The sequence below is a fragment of the Berghia stephanieae genome, chromosome 5 (genome assembly GCF_034508935.2).
Source record: "Berghia stephanieae isolate SIO BIC M18660-M18661 chromosome 5, UCSD_Bste_1.3, whole genome shotgun sequence".
Taxonomy (NCBI): domain Eukaryota; kingdom Metazoa; phylum Mollusca; class Gastropoda; order Nudibranchia; family Aeolidiidae; genus Berghia; species Berghia stephanieae.
In genome coordinates this window covers 40,244,612-40,268,446 of record NC_088364.1, presented here as the reverse complement: position 1 = coordinate 40,268,446, position 23,835 = coordinate 40,244,612, and the positions used below count along the sequence as shown (strand labels likewise).

General features: G+C 33.8%; 1 protein-coding gene across 2 annotated transcripts in view; it reads right to left on the bottom strand.

The window, feature by feature from the left end:
• LOC144972914 (WD repeat and FYVE domain-containing protein 3-like) overlaps positions 1-23,835 on the bottom strand; it is a 92,920-nt gene that overhangs the window by 27,456 nt on the left and 41,629 nt on the right. For both annotated transcript variants that reach the window (XM_078914717.1, XM_078914718.1), the window contains 24 exons: positions 22,955-23,094; positions 22,630-22,741; positions 21,317-21,507; positions 18,925-19,077; positions 18,178-18,251; positions 17,164-17,325; positions 16,779-16,891; positions 16,049-16,151; positions 15,075-15,289; positions 13,883-14,067; positions 12,891-13,034; positions 11,520-11,765; positions 10,751-10,802; positions 10,049-10,167; positions 9,577-9,778; positions 8,787-8,858; positions 8,151-8,376; positions 7,225-7,420; positions 6,278-6,360; positions 5,696-5,801; positions 5,107-5,217; positions 4,828-4,905; positions 2,765-2,897; positions 179-261 (listed from right to left, as the gene is read on the bottom strand). In XM_078914717.1, coding sequence (XP_078770843.1) covers positions 179-261; positions 2,765-2,897; positions 4,828-4,905; positions 5,107-5,217; positions 5,696-5,801; positions 6,278-6,360; positions 7,225-7,420; positions 8,151-8,376; positions 8,787-8,858; positions 9,577-9,778; positions 10,049-10,167; positions 10,751-10,802; positions 11,520-11,765; positions 12,891-13,034; positions 13,883-14,067; positions 15,075-15,289; positions 16,049-16,151; positions 16,779-16,891; positions 17,164-17,325; positions 18,178-18,251; positions 18,925-19,077; positions 21,317-21,507; positions 22,630-22,741; positions 22,955-23,094 — 3,299 coding nt within the window. The remainder of the gene's footprint in view (positions 1-178; positions 262-2,764; positions 2,898-4,827; positions 4,906-5,106; positions 5,218-5,695; positions 5,802-6,277; positions 6,361-7,224; positions 7,421-8,150; positions 8,377-8,786; positions 8,859-9,576; positions 9,779-10,048; positions 10,168-10,750; positions 10,803-11,519; positions 11,766-12,890; positions 13,035-13,882; positions 14,068-15,074; positions 15,290-16,048; positions 16,152-16,778; positions 16,892-17,163; positions 17,326-18,177; positions 18,252-18,924; positions 19,078-21,316; positions 21,508-22,629; positions 22,742-22,954; positions 23,095-23,835) is intronic.

The window sequence follows — 23,835 nt, the reverse complement described above, 5'->3', positions numbered from 1 at the left end:
AATCATTCTTGTAATTAAAAAAAAAAATTAGCTGTGCTGCATTATTTGCATTAACTGCAAATAGGTTACATCAAAATTTTGAGAGTTAGAAGCATTTATAATTTCATTTATATCTTTTGTATGTGTATCACAGGAACTGCACAATAGTAATTTTAATCCACAAGGCAATGTAACTTACACTGTCCTCCAAATTGGGTCTGTAAGGGTAATGGATATAGAAAAAATCGTTCTTCATCATCTTTTTCCGCATTCGGAATGGACCTGTGAACAACAGCAAATAAATACAAAAGACATTTCTATCAGAGAAGGTGGAACTTTATCCAAACTGGTACCAAATATCTGTTCAAGGTTGGTCATGTAAAATTTGCAATGTGATTAATGGATTCTTAAAGTTGCAAGTGCTTTGCATAGTGTCATATTTTGGCCTCAGAGCGATATTTCAATCCATACATTGCTAGCCAGCAGGAGATGTACGTCTGACACCTGATATCCCTGACCACTGGGGGAAGTTTAACAAACCATGACGCGATGGGAATGCTGGTACAGGACTGTCATGAGTCTCAGTGCGTGTGCACTGCATTAGATGAAGTGCATATTTAACCTGCAAAGTTCCCATTTATATGAAGCTGCCCAAATGAATAGTTTGTTTCCACATTCTATCCAACTACAGTATTACATCATTCTGTGTGTGTGTGCTACTTTTGTAATACTTTTGAGTTCTGATAAAAAATTATAATCAATATATAACTTGTTAACATATGACTTCAACTGGCATGAGTTATGCAACTATCAACGCAAATAATTTTGGTTTGAACCAGTAGATGTAATATTTTTTTCCCTAGATTGTTTCAAAAATGTTAATAGATAATAGTAAATCAAATGAATAATCTGTGATGGCTACAATTTCTTTGTGAATTTAATGCATATACATCAGTACTCAAAACTCATTCCCTTCATGGAGATACTCTAAAGATTCTATTTGCTTATTTCAGTTTTTGTACATGAAAAAGAGCATTGAGGAAAAACAAAAAATTTAACTGTAAAAGCGTTTTGGCCACAAATCCCTCATCAGCAAACATCAAATCATTGCATTCATTGTATTAGTATTTCATAAAAGGAGTGGAATCCAAACCATTCCTTGAATGATTTTCGAATCTGTTACTCTCATTGTTTTCCAAAGTTTTATGCAATCTATAACTTAATTCATTGCATAATTTTTAAAATATACTTTTCTTTCATCCACTGCACGTTTGTATACATAATATATCATTGAACCTAGTTAACCTAGTTTATTGTCTTATCTTTTTCTCCCTCTGAATTCTAAGATTATAAAGTTTAATTCGACAAAACATTTCTATTCTATTGAGCAGTGATGAAACACTGGGAAGAAATTAATAAAAAAACTTAAGACAAATTGTGTAGAATAATGTGTGGGGGAGTTTTTTTTATCATAAAAAGACAAAAAATGTTGTGTAAAGTTCATCATGAAATCATTTTTCTTAATTTTGGTATCAATTTGACTGGAGATTGTGACGAAATTCATCCAAAACACATCCGTAAAAAGTATACTGAGTTAATAAGAACCATAAAAGTTCACTGCTATAAAAAATTACAAGTGCGAGCTTTAGAGATAGAGGAAAAAGCAAAACCATTGTGTTGTCCATTTGACTCCCAATTAGACGGGGAAATGGAGAAACGATTTTAGTATGTTTTAAGTACTTCAAGATATTTTGATAAATTGCCTTATGAAACAAAATCATAAAAATCATGGATTCTTAGGAAATCAACTTATTTACATATTTTTAGAAGATGATGATATATTTTGCCAAAAAAAACAGGATATAATATTAAATATATGGATTTCGTCGGATAATTCATGTGACAGTATTGGATTATAACAGCTTTCCTTTTTTAAATATATATTTGCATCACAAACAAAAAAATTCAAGATGAGCAATTTTAATAATAGTTTTAGATGAATTTGCAGCCAAAAAAAAAAACATTTTGACCTGGTTCATTACCAATAATTACATGAATAATTATGTGCATTTAGTTTTATTTAGATCAAAATATTCTGTCTCTATTTCTCTATATCTTCTCTTGTATAGCTCTTACAAGAATGGGACTTGTCATAACATGATCAGAAAACTTTTCTGACAGCAATTCTTACAGCATGCAGTCTTATAGTTGTATTGGTTAAACATAATAAACCACTCATTTAATGCATAGTATTATTATAAAATGCTTGTTCATTGACTTAGGAGTTTCGTTTACCCTCCATAGCCTGCGAGTTGTTATCTGCCACATGTGGCATCGCTTACCAATGGTAGCCGTGCGATGGGTGCTCTGATTAAAGTACAGCTTTCTGACCGCTGTTATTGACTTATAATGTGGCATATTAAGAAGCACAACAAAAACAAAAAGGGCGCTGGTGAATATGACTACAACAACAACAGCAATAAAAACAAGCATGTTTTAATTAATAAAAGTCCTCTTCCTGAAAAATTGAAGGCATATCAAAATATTGAAAATTAAAAACCAAATAAAGCAATGTATCACTTAAGCGTCCCATGAAAAGGTGTTTTAGCAGAATATAAAAATAAATGGTTTCTTTTCAAGCTAGACCTAGTGACAAGGTATCACACAATTTTTACTTTATTGTTCTGGATATGCTTTGTGGCAGTAAAATTTAAAAATTCAAATTTCAAGATTTCGGAGGCAAAGACATAAGTAAAGATTTTAACATTGACCAAACATCACCCACCTTCTGTCATGTCCAGGACAGTTTTGTCAAGTCTGGAGCCTGTCTGAGGTCCCCAAAGAGCCCTCACCCTTAACAGCTCTTTTTCCACCTGTGTCCAATCATCCAGCAGGTACTTCTCTAAATGTTTCTGACTCTGATTACATGAGGAAGGAGAAATGTTATTATTACTAATAGTCACTATTATTCTTAATATATTCATAGATTATCACTATATGTGCAACAAATAATTGAATATAATCAAACCTATGGGGACTCACTAGAAAAGTTCACTTGGTCAATCTTCATCATTCTGAAAAATGTATTGAATGGAGATCTGTTTGGTTTATCATTCTTGACAAACATTCAGCCATACACATCCAACACTACATCAACAATTTAAGTAAAAGATATTTCAACAGGCTTCATCATATCAAAAAATTCCATCAGCCAATTGCAAAACCACACATATTTTTAGCATTTTTTCTTGAAAATTATGTGATGGAATAATATATTGCCTGACATAACAGACATCAAAGATCCAAAATAATTTCAAATGCCTTCTTGACATGCACAATAACGCCAAGTTGAATGAATGACGAGGGATAATATTGCACGACTTACTTGTTATAAGCTTTATGGTGATAATCACACTTCGCCTTTTACAACTTATGGACTTAAACTTGAACTCATTTTTTTGTTTCTTGTTTTTTTTTTAAATCATGAAATCTAATTCCAATCAAAGGACCAGTAAATACGCTCTTTGTTCCTTTGAAATAAATTTAAATCATATCAAAGTTTTACTTTGGTGAAAGAATAATTCCATTCTAAAGTTTTTATTATCTTAATGAAGTGAATTGTGCACTTAGAAAATTGAGTCAAAAAGGGTGCGTTTATTTGTAAAGAAAATAAGAACTAAATATGATCATGAGCCTATCAACAACCCTAATCGTATATTTATAAAGCAGTTTAATACAGGGTCAATATGGGGGTAAAAGTAAAAAAAAGTATTGCCAAACAATACTCATATTAGTAGTACAGTCCACTCCGGATAATTGCAACTCCTTGGGATTAGCGAAAATGTTGCGATTAACCGAAGTTGAGTTTCCATTCCACTATCGCAACATTTTACACATAATATATGGTAAACTCAAACCAGTTGTTGTAAACATTGTTATTAGTCCACCACATACTGAGCAATATGATTAAAATAAAAACCATATTGCAGCCCTGTATATATTTTTTCAAGCAAAAGCAGCAAAAACATCTTATTTAAAATTGATTTCAAGAGCCAAAGAGATTAGCCGTGATGAGAGACTATAAGCTCTCACCAAACTTGTTGGTCACAAAGAACAGTTGTCAATCCCAAAACAAAGGATATCTCTATACAACTGTCATTGTCTACCTGTTATAAAAACTATACCCAGCCCTCTTGGCTCCTATTTAATGGCCACAGATGACATCTCGAACCCATACTGCAAAGCCCCACCCTCTTTTGTCTATAATAGAGTGGTGACACACGAATGTAGCTTTAAATCCCGCTCACTTGGTTTTTCAACCTGTCACGATATTTTGCACGATGAAATTTAATCATAATATTTAGTTTGATTGATTTCTTGAATTTACCACTTGTTGAGGGCCAAAATTTGTTACGATTAACCAAAGTTTGTTGCAATTGACCAGTGACTTTTATATAGAATTAATTCTGTTTCTTGGGAAATGTTGCGATTAACCGAGTTGCCATTATCCGGAGTGAACTGTATCACTAATATTGTCTCCATACAATACCTCTCTAAGCAAGATAGGTAAGAGAGAAGGAATTTGTCAATTTGGTCAGGGCAGCTGAGGAAGTACTCGTCTGATTTTAATTTGCCTAAAAAAAGATATGTTCATAAGATTGAGGTCAAGATGTAGGGTGGGGGGGGGGGGGGGTGCGCTTATTACTCTAGTGTATAAATTAGAAGGTGTGGGGAAGTAATAGAAGGGGTGTGGATAATAACTAATTGTCATATTTGTTCAGATATAATTATAAGTAACATTAATACATTGCTACATCCTATAAAATACAAATCATCATGAGGGCTTACCTGCACATATTGCCCATGCTGGAAGTTGAAAACATCTTTGACTAGACCCATATGACTGATTGTGGCATGGTAAAAATCCTGTAAGATTTAAAACACATATTTAACAATTGAGACTGTTACCCAGTTAAAATGTTTAAATAGTTTGCTTTGTGACCTTTATAAAACATAAAAATATAAAAAAATAATGGCTATATGTTTTTGTTGACTACTAGTTTGATCATAAATCAGATGGATAAATAATATTCTGTTGATTGAAAAATGAATAACATAACTACTTACTCCAACATGAACATTGGACACAGGAGATGCTTTAAGAGGAAAGTCTCTTTTTGTCCTTCTGGACGCCAGTCTCAATACTCCTGTTACACCGCTTCCTACTTTTTGAAGTTTCTGAAATAATATTTCAAAATGACCAAATTTTAATCCAAAAATACTGACATGTTATTTGTTGTATCTTTAAAAAAACAAAAAAACAATGTACTGTGATGTTTCAAATCATTATAAACAATTAAGAAAATTGAACAATCAAAAACTTCCTATAAATTATTGGTAGAGAATTAAGTCACAAAAATGTAGGCTAAATGAGTATATATCACAATATGAATCTTAAACAACATTGTGAGGAAATTAAGAATTAAATAACCAGTAACTATGACTATTTTTTACTCATCGCATCAAAATTGCATTGTTACTGGGTGAACAGGTGGGCTAAAAAATCTTAAATATCAGAAATCAAATAAGCTACCAAACCTTATGCATTCTGATGGCAATTATAAATGACACAACACTATGAGGATATAATGAGCATCCAACTTCCTGTACATATATGTATATATCACAAAACTATGCATAAATCCTCCAAACTTACAGACTGAATTTGATTTTGCAATTTCTCCAACTGAAGGAAAGAAGACTTTCTCTCATTTTCTGCATAAGCTACCCAAATCTTAGATGCTGATTCTTGAATGAGTGGTCTGGGGGAGGAAAAAAAGTACCATATTATGTTAACTCTCAGTTGCATTGCTTTCAGAATTGTTTGACATTGCTACATCACCTTGTGGCATCAATCTCCCATTATCTTTTTAAGGTTTGACAGAGCCAATTAGTTAAGAAAAAGAATCCAGCAAAATAAAACAGTTAAGCTTTAATTTTGAAAGTTAAACTAGCAGTGCTTGTGATATCAGAAACAAAAGTATGTCAGTGAAAACAAAAAAAAAAGAAAAAGAAAAAATGTCTACAGTTGCGTCTCTCTAATGCGGAACTCCACAATCCAGATGTCTCCATTATCCGGACAGGTTACTGGGGACTGTTGTTTTTTTGTTTTTTTTTTGTGGATTTTTGTTGTTCTTTTTTTTGGTACACTATCCACATGTCTCTGTAATCAAGACAAAATTTGGGGAATGAAGGTGTTTGGATTGGAGAGACGTGACTGTATTTGACTTTGGTTTACCTGACACCATTGAGATCTGGTGTTGCTATTGACTTGGTAGGACTATTATTGTTCAACTGGGTTCTGAAGATTTCCTCTAAAATCTGAAAGCAGAAATGATTGTAACTTATAGGCAGGTCGAATCATTTGAATATCAATTCTCATTTGGGAGAGCGTTTTACTTTCTAGAATGAATTTATTGCACTGATTGTTTGGACAATAAAAGTAGTTCTAAATCTAAACCAACAAAATTCTAAAAAAAAAAAAAAAATCTAAATAATAATAATAAAAATAAAGTAAGAGGTTTCAAGTCTTGAAAATTGTAAAGAATAAAAAAGTTGCACCCTCAGTGCAATGATGCCCGTGATGTGGTCATGAATGAACAGAACGAATCTTTAGTTACTTTGAGGTCAATAGCAAAAATAAGTCGGTTTTTTGGGATTTTTTTTTTTAAGCAGAATGGAATGGGGTCAATTGAAACTTACAGTAAAGGACAATAAAAGTTGAGCACCACCATCACATCTCCCCCTCCACACACACACACACACACACACACACACACACACACACACACACATACACACACACACACACACACACACACACACACACACACACACATACTTGGTTCTTGTTTGCAATTTCTGGTCTTGCAAAATATAATGGCAAGAAATAGTTTATGTTTATCAAAGGCAAATTGCTACAGAAATACCATTTATGTTTATCAAAGGCAAATTGCTACAGAGTAACAGTTTATGCTTATCAATAGCAAATCGCTACAGAGTAACCGTTTATGCTTATTAATGGAAAATTGCTACAGAGTAACAGTTCATGCTTATCAATGGCAAATTGCTACAGAGTAACAGTTTATGCTTATTAATGACAAATTGCTACAAAGAGATATTTTAGGCTAACCCCATATCTTCCATCACTATAGCTATGAAATTTAAAGTTTAGAGAATACTAACTGGCTTTTTGAAAATGTACAGTTCATCCCAGACCCTTTTAGCAGCCCCGGCTACAAGCTGCAATCCCTGCTGAAGTGCAGGACTGGTCTTCAAGCAATCTCCATCGCCTCCTCCCATGGGATCACCACTCAATTCTTCATCTGAGACTATGTGCCATGTGGTCATTCTTGCCTTGGATTCACTCAAGTTGGCACCACTGATATTTGGAAAACAAAACCAAAATAAGGCGTGATGGACACTTAGTGTATTATAATGAAAATCATCATCATTCATTTCACTTTTGAATATGTAACAGCTTTTATTTTGTTCTTTGTGAAAGAATCTTTAAAAGTATATTGATAATGTCCATCTTAAACCTACATAAGATATAGATTTGAATGCAATAGTAATTAAATAATTAAATGTTACAACCGGTGGTGTCATTGTTTTTGTTTGTTTACATGGGTTTAAGCATAAAAAAAGCATGATAATAGTCAAAATATTTAGTCTACCTATCAAGCATCTAAAACAAAGTATGACAAAAGGGGACAAGTTCAAAAGAGATCAGAAGTAAAAGCAATAACAATATATCCTTGTGTAAAGTCTAAAAACCACATGTATAGTCTGAAACAACTTAAAAGATAGTCACTTAATTGAACAGTCAGAGATTTTCAGGCAAAAGGGAAACACTTAAATTTTTCAAAATGCATATTCTATTGAAAACCAACAGTTACATAAGGAATAATGAGGGGATGATTAACGAGAAACATTACCTCTCCACACAAAAAATTACTTCATCAGATTAATTCTCTCATAGCACAAAACAAAGGACTCAGGCAGAACTCGGGTCCCAATTCAAAAAAAGGGCACACAAAGCCATATCGGTAAGACAAATGATATAGTGGGTCATATATTTGGGTAAATTGTTAGTCTTGTGAAGCCCTTACCTGGATTCTGGATCCTCTGTGAGCTGAAGGAGACAATAGCATATACATCCCAGAAACTCATTGTCATGGTTTCCTGGCCCAAAGACCAGGTTCCTGTTGTTGGTAAGAACATGCAAGGCATCCAGTATGGAGGCCTGACTGGCTACAGAGTCAATAGGACGAGACAGCTGGAACAGGATGGTTCTATTCAGGCATTTGTATAATGGCTCCAGTGAAATGCCCATGGCTGGGGAGATCAACAAATTAACAGCAAATAAATACTAGCATACAGTCACACATGGTTGACAAATGTTTAATTGCATCTAGGATACTCATGGTTGCGAGTTGGACACAGGGATATCAAACGCTCATCTTGGATCTGACAGTTTTACATAAATGTTGACAAATTGAGCGAAGGAAGTAAGCATAAGAGAGTTAAAGCTGACTTTCTGTCATTATTTATACCTATCTGGCTATCCAAAAAGGTGTGGAGGTGGGAGGACATTAGGCTTTCTTTGAAAGTGGAAAGTGATATCTATAGTAGATGAACAAGGAGATCTAAAATTTATAATTCTCCTAATTTACTTAACCTGCACCATTTGAATAGAAATAAAATTGATGGTGATGCCAGATTAAGACCCTATTATATCGACTTACATTTCCTTTTGGCTTGTGATATTAGTTTGCTGAGAAAGTCAAAAACTTCTTTTGCTTCCCGTGTGAAAATGCCTGAAAAAAAAAATGAAATGAACAGGTGATTACTTTCAAATATCAGGTCATATAATTGAGAGATGCCCGGAGGTACTGATGAAACCAATGGATTGTCTTTTCCAAAGCAGAAAACCAATTGCTGTCTGTGATTTATGACATGCTTTTGAAAATGAGAAAAATAATGAGTACGTCGAATTTGTTTTTCAATCACTCTGTATTTTTGCATATCCTCATTCTTAGCATGAAGAATACTATGGGCTCTTGGAATTAGCAAGAGTAATACTAAACAGTTTATTCAAGAAAATGCTGTTTAACCACATGTATAAGGTGGCTGCTGGGCTCACAGTGATTTGTCCTGCCAATCAATTTTTTATGATGTCTGCCTTCTCACAATACTTTAAAAATCAATTTCAAATTAAGAAATAGTTTGAGCAATATCCCTTTAATATTTATGACCTTCTGCATCAATGTGTTGGGGTGAACCTGATGCTAATAAATGAATTAAAGTATAGAATATGCTTTAATATGGGAGAGTGTGTGTAAATCTGTAAACTGCAATAGTTATATAATTCATGATTTTGATAATTTTCACTTAAATCTGCAATTATTTCAACCGTCATAATAGCAGATTCAGACAGTCGGTCACAATTCAAACCCTTGCCATGGAAAACTAAACTAATGCATTAATATTTACAACACTGAGAAAGTGTGACATTGACTGCATGAGAAGACTGACCATGCCACATCTTGTCCACCACCCTTGAGGCCAGATAGAATACAGAGGTGGCCACCTGACTGTAACTAGCCCCAGCCATGATGGGTATGCTGGCCTGGTCTCCAAGTAACACGTCTGAAGCCAAAAGGTGATCCATCAGCATTTTCATCATTTCTGTCTGGAATTGGCGCTGCTGAAATCGACTGGCATGGTCAGGAGATGCCTGGAATAAGAATAATAAATTTCAAGTTGACAATTTTAGTTTCTTCTAAAACCTGTAGGATAAAGAATAAAAGACAGTAGCAATCAATGTGTTTACTTGTACAAGAAAAAAAGGGGGGTGTGATGGGGATTGGGAGGTGAAATAAAGAATGAGGAGATAGAGAGAGAGATAGATAGATAGATAGAGAGAGAGAGAGAGAGAGAGAGAGAGAGAGAGAGAGAGAGAGAGAGAGAGAGAGAGAGAGAGAGAGAGAGAGAGAGACTGACTTACTTCAAGCATTATATCCAGGACTGTGGATGACTTGTTTCCCATCTGTGCTAGATTATCCACAGTGATGGTACGAATAAAATCCACTATGTATCTTCTTGCTGGGTGGCCAGTCAAAAAACCTAAGTAGAGTAAAATAATAATTTTCATTGTCTAGTAAATTAGGTTCTAGAACTCCTGTATTGAAATTTTGAACAAGTTTCTAATGTCACTGTGCAACCTTGTGACCTCACCCATACTATTTCTCATAACAAAGTATTCTCTTTACACCAATTGCTTTTCGAATTGAACAATTTGAAATTTAGAATAATCATTTTGGTCAGAATATCATTATGCATGAACCGTTGTGTTTTTTTTTACAAAGGATAATAGGGATACCTCGTAAAATTTTTGCTTTTATGCTTTATAAAATCAGGTTTTCCCTAAAAACAAAGGAGCATAATAATATTTTTAATTTCTCTTCTTCATCTTATTTCATATCTCAATAACTCAATTGGTAGAGCATTAATCCTACAAACAAAGGACCTGGTTTCCATCCCAGGTTAATTTAAGGTTTTTTCTAACCACTCTGTCCACCTAACTGCAATTGAGTAGCTGGGAGTGATAGAATGAAGGAAAGTACTTTGTCAAAATTATAAATCATTCTCCACCTGACTTTTATGTCAATTCGTGTTCTAATTTGAAAACCACTTATGCCATATATACCTGTATTATCCTCAGAGTGTTTCACTGAAAAGCCTTCAGACTCTGGAAATGGCTGAAAATAAAAATAAAAAATAGACAACCATCAGTATAACACATTATATAAAATATAATTCTGAAAAATGTTTCAAGTGTTAGCTGTGATTAAATAGGTGACAATAATTGCAAGATCTCTTGTCCTGGAAGTGTGTCCTAGGGTAAGGCACATCACACATATTACCCAATTGACCCAGGTGTGAATGAGTATCAGGTTATATGTAGTGACAGATACATACAAGGGTACCTAATTGGTAACTGGTACTGCATGGAATAGATATTTGGTTACCTGGACGAAACAAGATTTCTTAGCACCAAAAAATTACTGGTAATTAAAGTTTGAGATTACTTTTAGTGATAAATAAGAATTTTCTCTGTCTTAGCATGCTTGCTTTGTTAATCTCATGGTCTTTGTTTAGTACTGAGACTGAGTTTTGGTAACGTGACCTCCTTCTCTCTCTTTCTTTATTTTCCTTAAAATATCAGTAGTAACAATATGTCAGCTTCTCAGTCTTATGCAAATATCAGCATCGTCAGTATTGCTATAACAAGTACTCAGTTTCAATAACCCTCGGCACTACTGCTGGGGGAATGCATAAAGCATTGTGAAGGGCACTGCCCATGCTAAAACCCTGGGAAATGCACACTTGTATAGTTAGAATTCTATCCAATCTTAGGGTTAAATAAGGACAAATAAAATTGATGTTATAAATTTAAAGCAAGTCTCTTTTTTTACCTTAAACTCTTCCTGTGGGGTTGTGGCATCACTACCAGAGTCAACAACTGGATATGGGAAGAGAGTGGCCACAAGACCAGAAATGAAGTCGGAACTGCTACAGATAGTCTGGAAATCAGCCATGTTGTGATACAGGTACATCAGGAACTGAATGACCACCACTGGGTAGTGGCTGATAACGTCGCTGTCTTCATTGTTGGGATGTTGAAGAAGATTGGAGGTAAGGTTTGGAGCAGAGCTGTCCGTCTGCAAGTAAGATAAAGTACCATAATGTTGTAAACTTTTGGAGAGAAATTTATCCTTCACTCAACTCAACCTGACCCCAACTCCACCCTCTGAGTATCTCTCTGTGTGCATGGATAATGACTATGATATTTTTATCTCCTTTATTCAAACACAACTCATTTCATAATTGAAATGAAAGATTATTGATTTTCTTTAGAGACTAATTACACCTATAAATAATAAATAATATAGGTAAAGATTTAAATAGTGCAACATCCAATAAATGTGCTCAAAGCCTAACTTTAAAAATGTTTCTTTGTGGGCAAATATCAAGCAGATATTTTGGATTTTTACCTTTAATACAATATTAGTTTTATCCTCATATAATGAGCAATATACTCGATCCTACGGAAAGTATCTTACTTTAAAACAAGAATGGAAAGAACTATATATTGTTTGCAATCTATTTTATAAACTCACTAGACCCAAACACCGATCATCTAAGTATGCACAAATCTCCAATTACTATTGATACCAATATTATTGGTATGGACTTTTCCATTCAAAAGAAATGTGAATCAGTTTTCTTTATAAACAAACTATATTATCTGAGTTTGATCCAAAGGTTGTTGAATAAAATCTACTTTTAGATGACGTGTCATGTTGAGAATTCTATAATGAAACATGATGAGTAAGGTTGTTGTTACTTTTACCCATCATTATTTACATCTTTCAGGGACGAATTATATATGCATTAATAAAGCTACTGCTTTGTTGGGTTTTTAAAATTTTTAAATGACAGTAGTAGTTTAATAAACTATTGTCTTGTCAATTTTCTTTTAGATTAAGCCCCTCTGAGTATTTTTTTTTCATCTTGAAAAGAACCAAAACTCTCTAAGGAGAGAAGACAGCATTGAGGTAAAGGGCAGTGGTTGAGTGAATTAAGATCTAACAACTTCCCGAGTTTTTTATTTGTTTTTAATTTTCATTTGGGAAGTAAAATCTCTGGGTTGATAGCACAGTGGTAGAGGGCTAGGGCAAAACAAGTAAATCCTCTGATCATAATCAAACAGACATATAGAGGGTGAAAGGGTAAAACCGATAAAGGTGCTGGATCTTATGAAAGAGCAACTTTCAATATTTCACCTCATTCAACATGTGTCTTATCATGGCCAGAAGAACGAGGGCTGCATCAGGGCAAATATCACTTGCATCCCTTGACAAGACCTGCATGGGTTTGTTGACAGACATGCCAAAGATGACCGTCCATACTGTGTCCATGGTCAGAGGCTGGGGAAGGAAAACGAAACAAAGGATTAAGGAAGAAAAATACATGGATTATGTGACAGATAATTTATAAACATCAAATGTAATTCATGAAAACAATATGTTGATACAAACAATATCTAGAAGTCACTTAAGGCCACCCTATCCATGAAGTTGAAATTATCATTGTCTAGGCAAAGCTTGTTTAGGACACTGGCTTATAAGAAAATAGTTTTAAAACAAGATTGAACCACAAGAAGCGGGGTTAACAAGAAGGCTATCAAAAATTTGACAATGTGAAGACAAATCTAACTGTTGCATGAGAGTCTTGGACAGTTGATGTCCCTATGATAAAGATAAGGAACCAAAAATCTGATGCAAGTGGCCATATATAATTTGCATAGTCATGTTCAACGGATCTTGAGATAATTCCCCCTTGGTCTCATATGTATTCATAATAACAAATTGTAAATAGTATGTATACAAATCAAAAGATTCTTCAGAAAAATAGGACTTGAAAATATTCTTTCTAATTGTAAAGAGACAAATATTGTTTACGATCAATGAAGAAAATTTAGAGGTCAATGATATATACCTTGAAAAGTAGATTGGATATATAGTCCCCCAAAAAGAGTTCTCATAATATAATTTTATTTCAAACTGTGCAACTCAAAATTATGTAAGAAAATTATGATTTAGGCACAGTTAAAACAGCATTGCTCATGTCAAGGTTAGGGTTTTCAAATTTCATGATAAGCAAACTGTGGTAACTTTGTTCACCACTGATGACCTGGCATGGATTGGCAACCAAAGTGTAAATAGATCTGATAGGCCTTGAATGAAGTAAATCAATATGCAAAGAATAAGATTACCTGTCCATCTGGACGCACTGCCCTCGACTGCTGCCCCAATAGCAAAGCCATCAAAAGGAAGTAAAGGTCAGCAATGTCTGTATGGTAAGAAAGAAGCCATTGCAAGGACTGGAATCCCGGGACATGGCAAACTTCATGGTTGATTTCACGCTCATACTCTTTAGCTGTGGAACCAATGTTGAAACCTGAAAGAAGTGGATAATGAAAGAGTTATAATATATATATATTTTAAATTATGTTATTTATCAATCAAATTAACAAATAAATTGGAATTGTTTCTTCACAAATATCTCCCAAGAAGTTTAAGATCATTTTGGCCGAATGAAATTAGATATGAAACTCTGGGAGGCAACTGCTTTGCCGAAACCTGCAGACTGCTGAACAGCTGATAGTAAAAGATGAAGAGGCAGGCCAAAAGAAACCTTAGAAATGAGTCTGGCATGACATGGGTGTCCATGCAGCAGACAGAAGGGGAAGTACTTGGTAGATGCCTTGTGCACCCAATGGCTTGATGAGGATTAAGTAGTTAAGTATTTATTAATCATTTGATATTGCATTCAACATGAATGAAAATAGAACAAATTTGTTCAATTGTCCATTCATGTGAACATTAGAAAATTAAAATGATCTTCAGTGGTGTAATATAATATATTTTTTAATTTATATCAATTTTAAGAACCAATAGTTTTTTCAGGGCATAACAAAACAAACATAGGTACTCAATAATCTTTTACAAAAGCATATGGTGGAAAAAAAATTAAAATACTTCTTTTAGTAAATATGTAAAATTAAACAATATCAGTCGGTTTTGTTTATACCAAACTAAGATTAATTTTACAATTAATTGATAAGGACTCATTTTCTATTTAACAGGTGTAATTATTTCTCTTTCTGCTACAATTCATTTTGGCTTTGAAATAAAGTATGCCAGGCTATAAGTCCTAAAAAGCTCAATAAAGCACTTAACTCACAAGCAAGAGACTGGCATTCTTTCCATTTTGTTTTTTCTGAACCCTTTGTCTACTGAGCAGTGATTGGGTAACTAGGTCCAACAGATAACTCTAGAAGGACCACAAATACCAGAAGATTGCTAAAAAGATGATAATCCTCCCTTAGTAAAATCATCGAAGTTAAATTTTAAATCAAGTGTGGGTCAAAAATTGTTATTAAATAAATTAAGAAAGATTCTTACCAAGCATGGTAGACATCTGATTGCGTACAGTCTCTGTCCCACCCATCCAACCTCCACCAAAACTACCTTCACGGAACCTTTTGATATTCTCAGGATTGCGGAAAATGACAACTAGAATGCGTAGAGCTAAAATCACTGTGTCTGCATGGAGGTTATTTTGCATGAAAAGCAGGAGCCAGTCATAGCCCAGAACCCTTTGTAAATCGTCACAAGCCCTGTGAAGCAATGTAAAGACCGTTCAAGCACCAGGTTAAAGAATGGAAAATAAATCCTACTAAAATTTGCACTGCACATATTAGATTTGCAAATTCGTTCTATACCATCTTTCCTTCTATGAGTCTTTGTTTCAGTTAACTCAGAGGTTAGGTGGATGACAATAAAAATTCCCCAAATCATATTTCCCTGGCCAGGAGCCATGTCCTTGAGTAAGGCAGTTAACAATAATGAAACCCAACATGGCTTAAGTTTGACCCCATGCAACAAGCAACAGAGGACATTAATTCCGAAAAAAAAGTGAATAAATTATAACATAAACAAATCAAGAGATCTATAATAAATAGAGCTTCTGTAATCTCTAAGGAAATGAGTCATAAACAATCATTTTATCAAAAGTGGTCATGTATAAATCTAAAAATCATGGCTTGATAACATAACAGAAATGAATTCTGATTGCTAGGGACTGAAATAAATTCAAACTGGCTGCCTGTTTTATATAAATGCCACTATCTGAAAACATACGTTTTTAAAAATTATATTTCCAAGAATGTAGGTGCAAGATGATACTGTTTTTAATATTTACATGATAGTGTTGGTTTAATAAATCTTTGTATAAAATAATTTTCCTTCAGATTGGGCAAATTTTTTTTCGATTTGGAAAAGTATCAAAATCACTAGGGAGAGAAACCAACAAAGACGTAGAGGGCTTGGGAACAATAGCAAATATCTATACAACTTGAAAGTGAACATTAACTTACTGCTGACTGAAGCCTGAGTTGCCTTGTTTAATGAGTTGTAATACTACGTCCAGTAGCATGTTCCTCATCTCGATATTGTGAACCATCTGAGGCATGCTGAATTCTGCACAAGAAGAAATTTTGGGAATATTTTTAATTTTAAGAAAAGTACTGCTTATGATTATTAGATATTTCAAATAATCATCTAAACAATTATCTATACTGTATGTGTCTAAACTTCATAATGCCATGAATGGGGTGATTAATATTACTTCATCCAGTTAAAAAGATGAGGAGAAGTACCCCATAACAACTAGCACAATTAAATTCGGATGTCAAACTAAACAAACATCAACATAAATCATTTTAAACAGATCTTAAAAGTATCACATATATTGCCAAAGACCAGATAAAACAGTGATTCGCCAAACAGAAATAAGGAGAACTGCTGAAGTTGCCATATCTGTAGATCATGGAAGCGAAAGAAAGCTAAGACAACCTAACACCCAAATCACTGTATAGTTTATAATATAAATTAAGACACAATTCTGAATTGTGCACTTTTGGACAAAAATTTATTTAGAAATACTTTTTTTAAAAATATATTTACAAACCCCAGAGGCTTTGAATATACCAGTTAATTACACAATCAATATTTTAGGAAAGGGAACATTGTATGTGTTCCCCATAATAAGTTCTTTTAAACTTAAGTGGATATTGTTAAATAATACAGTGAGGATGATAGTTTTACCTGAAATTTCTCCAAACGACTCAGGGGTGAGGTCTTGTTTTAGAGCTGCTGTGTCAACAGACCTCTCCATAAAGGATGACATGGGCAGAGTAGATACTAAGAATTGACCAAATCTGTTCAGAAGGCAACGAGAGAAACACTGGATATTTAGCTAGGCATAATAAGTGGTAAAGCTTCATCTACCCATTTGTCACTGTCTATCAATCTCCCTTCCAACACTCTTGTTAAGTTGATACCTAAACTGAGATTTGTTTTACACATATAAAAAGTCTTTTAAAATTATTTTTTTAAATATAAAAAAAATGAACCATAGCTTGGAATTTACAATTTTGGCTTCAATGGTTTTGCCATTGTATTAAAATACATCAAATAAATAATTAAATACCTGAGTAAAGAACTGTGATCCGATGGCCCAGCCAAGAGCTGTCGAAGTACATTAGCAACTGTTTGTACTGTTTGAAGAGGAATGCGGGGATCTTTCAGAATGTGTAGGAGTTTGTTGGTCAGACCCATGGAACGCATTGTGCAATGATTTGATTTCACCTCACTGGAAACAATATAGAATTGATAACAAACACAGGAGAAAATCATCTTTTTTTAAAAAGTTGAAATCTAAATGAAAATGGAACAATATATTTTCATTTACCAAGTAAATGATATATGGTAAGTTAATGGTTTATACTTATTGTTCATTTTTTACAAAATAGTATATTGATATGACTACCCTTATATCAGATATTAACTGTTAAGAAAATAAAGACAGTTTGGTCATTGTTTGTTTGTTTTGTTTTTAACAGTTTTCCGGCATTTGCGACACATTTGAGTCATTTCAGCACCAGTCAAAAGGATATGGGATTGTGGAAAAAAAAACATAATCTAGAATTACAAGTAAAGGTACCAAAGCAAAAGAAAGATAAAGGGGACTGGTTCAAATAGGGAACAGATAAAGATTTCAAGAGAACATTATAAGTGTACCTATTTAGTTTGAGATCACTTAAAAAGTCTCATCCAGGCATCAGTACAGGATCCCACTTAGATGAATACACTCAAACGTTTACAGAATATATCGAAAAAGAAAACATAACTAACAATACATTACAAAAGGATTATTTACAACGGAAAAATCATCTCCCAAAATCATTACTAAACATTTGACTGTTTGCCTCTCAGCTAAGGCCTCTGGCAAGGGCCAGGACAAAACCAAGCAATCCCATTCCAAGACAAAGACAGAAAGCAACTCGGAAAACAGATATAAGGGGATAGAAGACACAGCAAGGGACCTCCTGCCAACCATAGGAGGTCGAAGACACAGCAAGTGACCTCCTGCCCACTATAGGAGGTCAAAAGATCCCATCCAGTAGTTTAGGCATTAATACCATATCAGCTAAGCTTTTTATACCTGGAGTCTGTGAGTAATTCATAGAAATGTTCATACAAGGATCGCTGCAAGTCTCCAGGAGCTTCATGCCAGATCTAAAATACAAAGTAAAAGGAATTTGCTCTTTAAAATATAATGTGACGGTGAAGATCCCCAATTATTATGCTTGATTCGTGTCGAATTGATTAAATTGTTTCATTATTGTCAAGTGCCTTTAAAATGCTCCATTCAACTAGGACAATACTCTAATAGCTATAAAGATTTTCACAATTAAATGAAGTATGAAATATGTATATCAAATAACATCACTATAGAAGAAAGTTGTAATCAATCATTGTGATAACCAAGCATTGCTATTAACAAGCAATGATTTTTAAAATGCTTTTAAATATAAGAATGTCCAGTAATAATAGAGAATTAATACAATAAAATGTTCAACTGAACAACTAAACAATTCTTTAAATACAACAAAGAATGGCGATAGCAAAAATCATTCAATTTGTCGATAAAATAAAAAATAGAAACTAACCGCTAACACGGCAACATTACAACATTGACTAAAGTAAAGGCAGAGAACTTTAAAAATCGTTCTAATCAATCATAATGTTAAGAAAATCAAGGCTTTGAGAAAAATAAAGTCTGAATTTAATAGTTGTCATATTTATACAAAACAATGGTAAAGGTCAGATATATAGTGAAAAACACAAGCTGAATTAGGACAAAGCCTTTCTATTGCTTCTTTTGGAAACAATAGCATGATATGCTGACCTCCAAATCACAGAGCAGGTCTTGGAATGCTGGCAAGTTAGGAATGACAGATGATTCCCTACCACTGTCTAGAGTCCCCACTAGAGAGAATGTCAGATGTAGGATGTGACTGTTGAGGAGGTGGCGTTTCTGCTTGTACAACATGGCAAGTAACTAGATGGAAGGACAATAAAAAAAACAAAAAAACAAAGAGTATGAAAACAAAGATACAATAATCATTAAATATTGTAATTGACATTCTAAAATTCAACTAGATCTAACATAATTAAGACAAACACCAAAGGGGCCCAAAAAATATAAATCAGAAACTTGGTAAATATTAAATAAAATCTTAATAAATTATGTATAAAACCAATTTTTTTTTTTTACACCATTGGATCATACTGAACGCACAAACAAGCAACTTATTAGAATTCAACCTTTACCATAGACATAGTGAAGCCAGAACCATGTCTGTTTGCGACCAATGTCATGTGTTAGGGTGGTCACTTCCACATTATATCACATTTACTTTTGTCTGAAACCAGCTAGTTGAACACATCAGCATGAAACAATCTTCCTCCAACTGGGTTTGAAGTCCGTCTCTCATATTTGGAAGTGAATGTTCTATACTCATGATAAAATGTCGGAGATCTTCATCACTTGAATTATTTAAAGTCAATTCAATATCTAAAACTTACCTTTCAGGAAAGCATTTACTACTTCATGTCCAAAAATCAAAATAAAATGCTCTCATGAAACAGCTATTGTTATTTTGATCTTAACCCTCTCGTGTTCAGATTCTTTTTGGGGGAGTAGATAATGAGTTCCCTATATGGCCATGTCAATCATGTAGACATCCTTTGATGATATAAGCCTACTCTTTGATATCTGTAGTCGCCTTTTCGTTTTCTACGGTCACTCAAGGCTAAACTCCGCCCAGAAACGATTTCATAGGTCCGTCCATCACCAAATTTCAAACTTTTGTTCTCGTGAGTTCTTAAGTTTTTTGACCAAAGAACGATTGGCTATTGAGCATCTTGACCCTTCAACGATTGGTCGTTCTGACAGCTCACGTGTCAACAGCCGTCAACAATGAATTGAATCATCGCTGAGGCAGTGGAAGACGGCCATGGAATAGTTGCGTCACATCGCCACGTTGTTGAATAAATTATCCAGGCATGGTCGATAGGTAAAAAAGCCAAATTATGTTCTAGTTACATTTGAAACAAACAAATTATATCACTGATATCGTCTCTTTGAGATATAAAGAATGATATAAAAATCAAGAAAATCGGCCGATAAATAAAAAAGTTGCTAAAAAAAGCTAAAATAAACAAAAGCAATTTTTAAAATCAAATTTATTCGTAAAACAGTTGGTTTTCAACCGATTTTTATGAAACAAAGACCAGTGTACTTCTTTTTTCAAGCTGATTTCAGTAATGTGACTTTCAAATTCCTCGGAATTATATTTTTTACTTTTAGATTTTAGCTTTTAGGCCTACTCAATAAGGTGTTATATTCCTTGCATAACAATAGCGTAATACATCGACGGGGAGAAGCGTCTTTGTTTCGGCCAGCTGGATAGATAGCCTGTGATTGGTCGAAGACTTTGAGACGCTTGATTCACAATTCTACACGAACGGACCCCGGCGGTCTATCAAAGAGGTGTAACAAATTTATTTACCGACTATTTTTCTTAGTGCTAAAATTACAAAGAAATAATTTCGCATCAGAAAAAATAACTCTGAAGTTCCTATCTCTTTATTACAATAAAATCGATACCTCGAATGACAAAATCGACCCACAAATAAGGGAGTTATAAATTATTCATAATATTTTTAAAAGTTTACAATAATTGTCTTCAAAGTCATTTTTCATCACCAAGGTCGTAATTTTTTACCGATTTTTACCAAACAAAGTGCAATGTCAATGATTTTCACCCGCAAATAAAATAGGATTTAAATCGCAATTTCTGAAACGTATTTTCTTTTCTGTCGGCAAATTTATAAAAATCAAAGCTGAAAACACCCTGCGGCAGTGACAGGGCCTGTCATTTCCTTCACAACGATTGGATTTTACTTACTGAGGCCAGTCTTGACTACCCCGCCCATGAATATTATGCCGGTGTCGGTTTTTGTCGGGTTGAATCTTAAAGAGTTAAACTATTAAACTTGAAAAATGTGATCCAGCAGCGAGTTTCATAGAAGTCATAATGTTTCCTTGTAACTTTTCTTTGAAATCTAGCTTTAGCCTTAAACTTTATTTTTCTTCAAAATAAATGAAAAAAAGTTTTTAAAACTGATTTTGACTTTCGGTGTAATTGTTCTTTCTATTAAAATAAGCAAAATAAAAACAACAACAATAATCCATAAATTCAGAATTTTTCTAATAATACAAAGGTCTCTCTTACCTGGTATCCCTGCAGCCTTGCCATATCCCACATAGCAGACTTGTGACTTCTCACTACACACACCAAAGCCTTTACTGCTGCATATAAACTCTCAACATCTTTGGCCATGGCAATCAAACCCAGTAGAGCAGAGGTTCCTCCAACATTTTCCAGCATTCGAGCAACCGGCCGGGGACAGAAAGTTCTCACTCCTTTATCAAGATAATGTAAAGTAAATGAATCCTATTTAAAATCAGAGACATATAAATAAATAGATAAAAATAAATGAATAAAATAAATCAATTAATCAATAATAAACAAAAATCAAATCAAAGAAATGCTTAATCATGTTCTGGAACATCTTCAACTCAAATAATTTTCAATATTTTTGTCTCCGTTCCTTAACAACACATGTTTAATTGATTTTTTCCACAATGTTATCTCGCCTACTCACTATTCTAAACATTTGCCCTGTTCAAGACATGCAAACTTCTAGTAACAGATTTAAGGAAATCTACCCCCCAAAAAAAGACAGTGAACGGTATAGAAATTCAAATAGAATTTATGAAATGAGGACTAAATTTGTCTGGAAGCACAAAGATAGATCACCACAAACCATGGGCAAAACATTTATGTCAAAATCTATTTTTAAACAAGAGAGATACAGAAATTTGTCATTTAGTTGTTTTGCATATTATATTTATTACAGAATTTGGAAGAAACCATTATTTTAAAAAAGAAAAAAGAAAACTTGGAAGATAACTGCATTAACAAAAAATTATGGGAAGCAACAAAATATGACATATTTGATCAATTCATCTGGATCATCTTTATTCAAGTAACATAAGTATATAAAAACCTATCAGTAAATTGTGACTTGAGCTTTTTTATTTAGCACAATATCCACTAAATGTGCTCAAAGCACTTTATATGGGGTCTCTAGCCAACAGAAACACTTTACATGTAAAACAAGACATGATAGGCGATATTGCAATTTTTTTTCGGATAGAGACAATGCTGTTAATGGCCAGGTACGCATTTTACACCTGAGGATGGTGAGAGAATGTGAGTAAAGGGTCTTTTCCAAGGACTCAACTATGCGCCGCTCGGGACTCGAAACCAGGACGTTCCAATCCGAAGGCGAGTGTCATGCCACTAAACCAAATAGCTGTACAAATTGTAATATAACTTATATATTGTGTTAGTTATCTACATTAGCAAATCATGTCTCAAACAGGTAGTCTATGGAATCCTTTTCTACCTAAAAAAAAAAAGGTATATTATAACATCCTTTTCTAGACATGTTAGAAGATTTCTAAGGTGGGAATTCTTACCTAGATAACCCATAAGAACAGCCCCTAAACAGCGAGCTGGACCTGCCAGATGAGCAGCAGAGTTGTGGAGGATTCGGATTGGAGTGGCATTCTCATGAGCAGACATCGCCAACTGTAGAAAAAGAAAAATACAAAGGATTAAAATGTTAATATGTTATCCCTTTTCCTCTCCTTGAATCTCAACTCCCTTCCTTTTCATTTGACTCTGTTATCAAAATATTCTATTATGACAGAAAAAAATGCATAAAAGTTTATTTTTTATAATTGATATTAGCCAATCCACCAACATATATATATATATATATATATATATATATATACCAACCTGTTTGGCAATTGTCTTGCTATCCACTTTGTTATACACCTTCCTGATTTTAGCCACAGTCATCTGAGACAGAGCATGAGCAAATACTCCAAACATCACTTTTTCCTCTGCAATGTAGGGGCCGCTCGCCTCCCCCTCATCTGAAAAGTTGCACAAATGAATAAACATTAAAAAAACCAATACAAAATTTCCTAAAAGTGTAACCTTCAATCTATTTTGCAAATAATCGGTGAAACCAATATGAACTTGAGAATCAGAATTGCAGACATATTAAATACTTTCCATTTCAGAGTCCATCATCCAAAATAAATAGGAATAGTTTCTATTATCAAGACTTGACAGATCAATAATCCTACAATTTCCCCCCAAAAATATTGCGAGAGACTGTTTCGAAGTCCATTTCTTTTTTAAAAGTCCATACCGACATTTCAAAGCTTTAAGTTTGACGTTTGTTTTTATAATACATTTCACCTATGATTTGCTAATTTTCAGATTGGACTTAATTGTATTCTGTGAATTGTGCATTCCTGGTTTATTTTCTTAAGAAATAATATCTTATTCCACCCTATCAATGTTATGTTGCAATGCTGAATAGTCTTTGGTCAACCACTACCAATTTTCCTTTCAATGGATTCACTTTAGATAAGAATTCGTGGATGATTAGATTTCCTCACCAACACTTTTCTTTATAAAGAGATGCTCTTCTTTGTTTTGTGACACAAATTGGGATACTTTATTTTTTGGGTTGTCTTACTTGAAAACGTCAGTATGTAGAGCATTTACAAGGTACAGAACTCTATTCTGACACACAAAATAGTAGGATTGTGGATTTATCAAGCCCTGAAAACAGATTTTGAAAAAAAATTTGATAACGTTTAGAG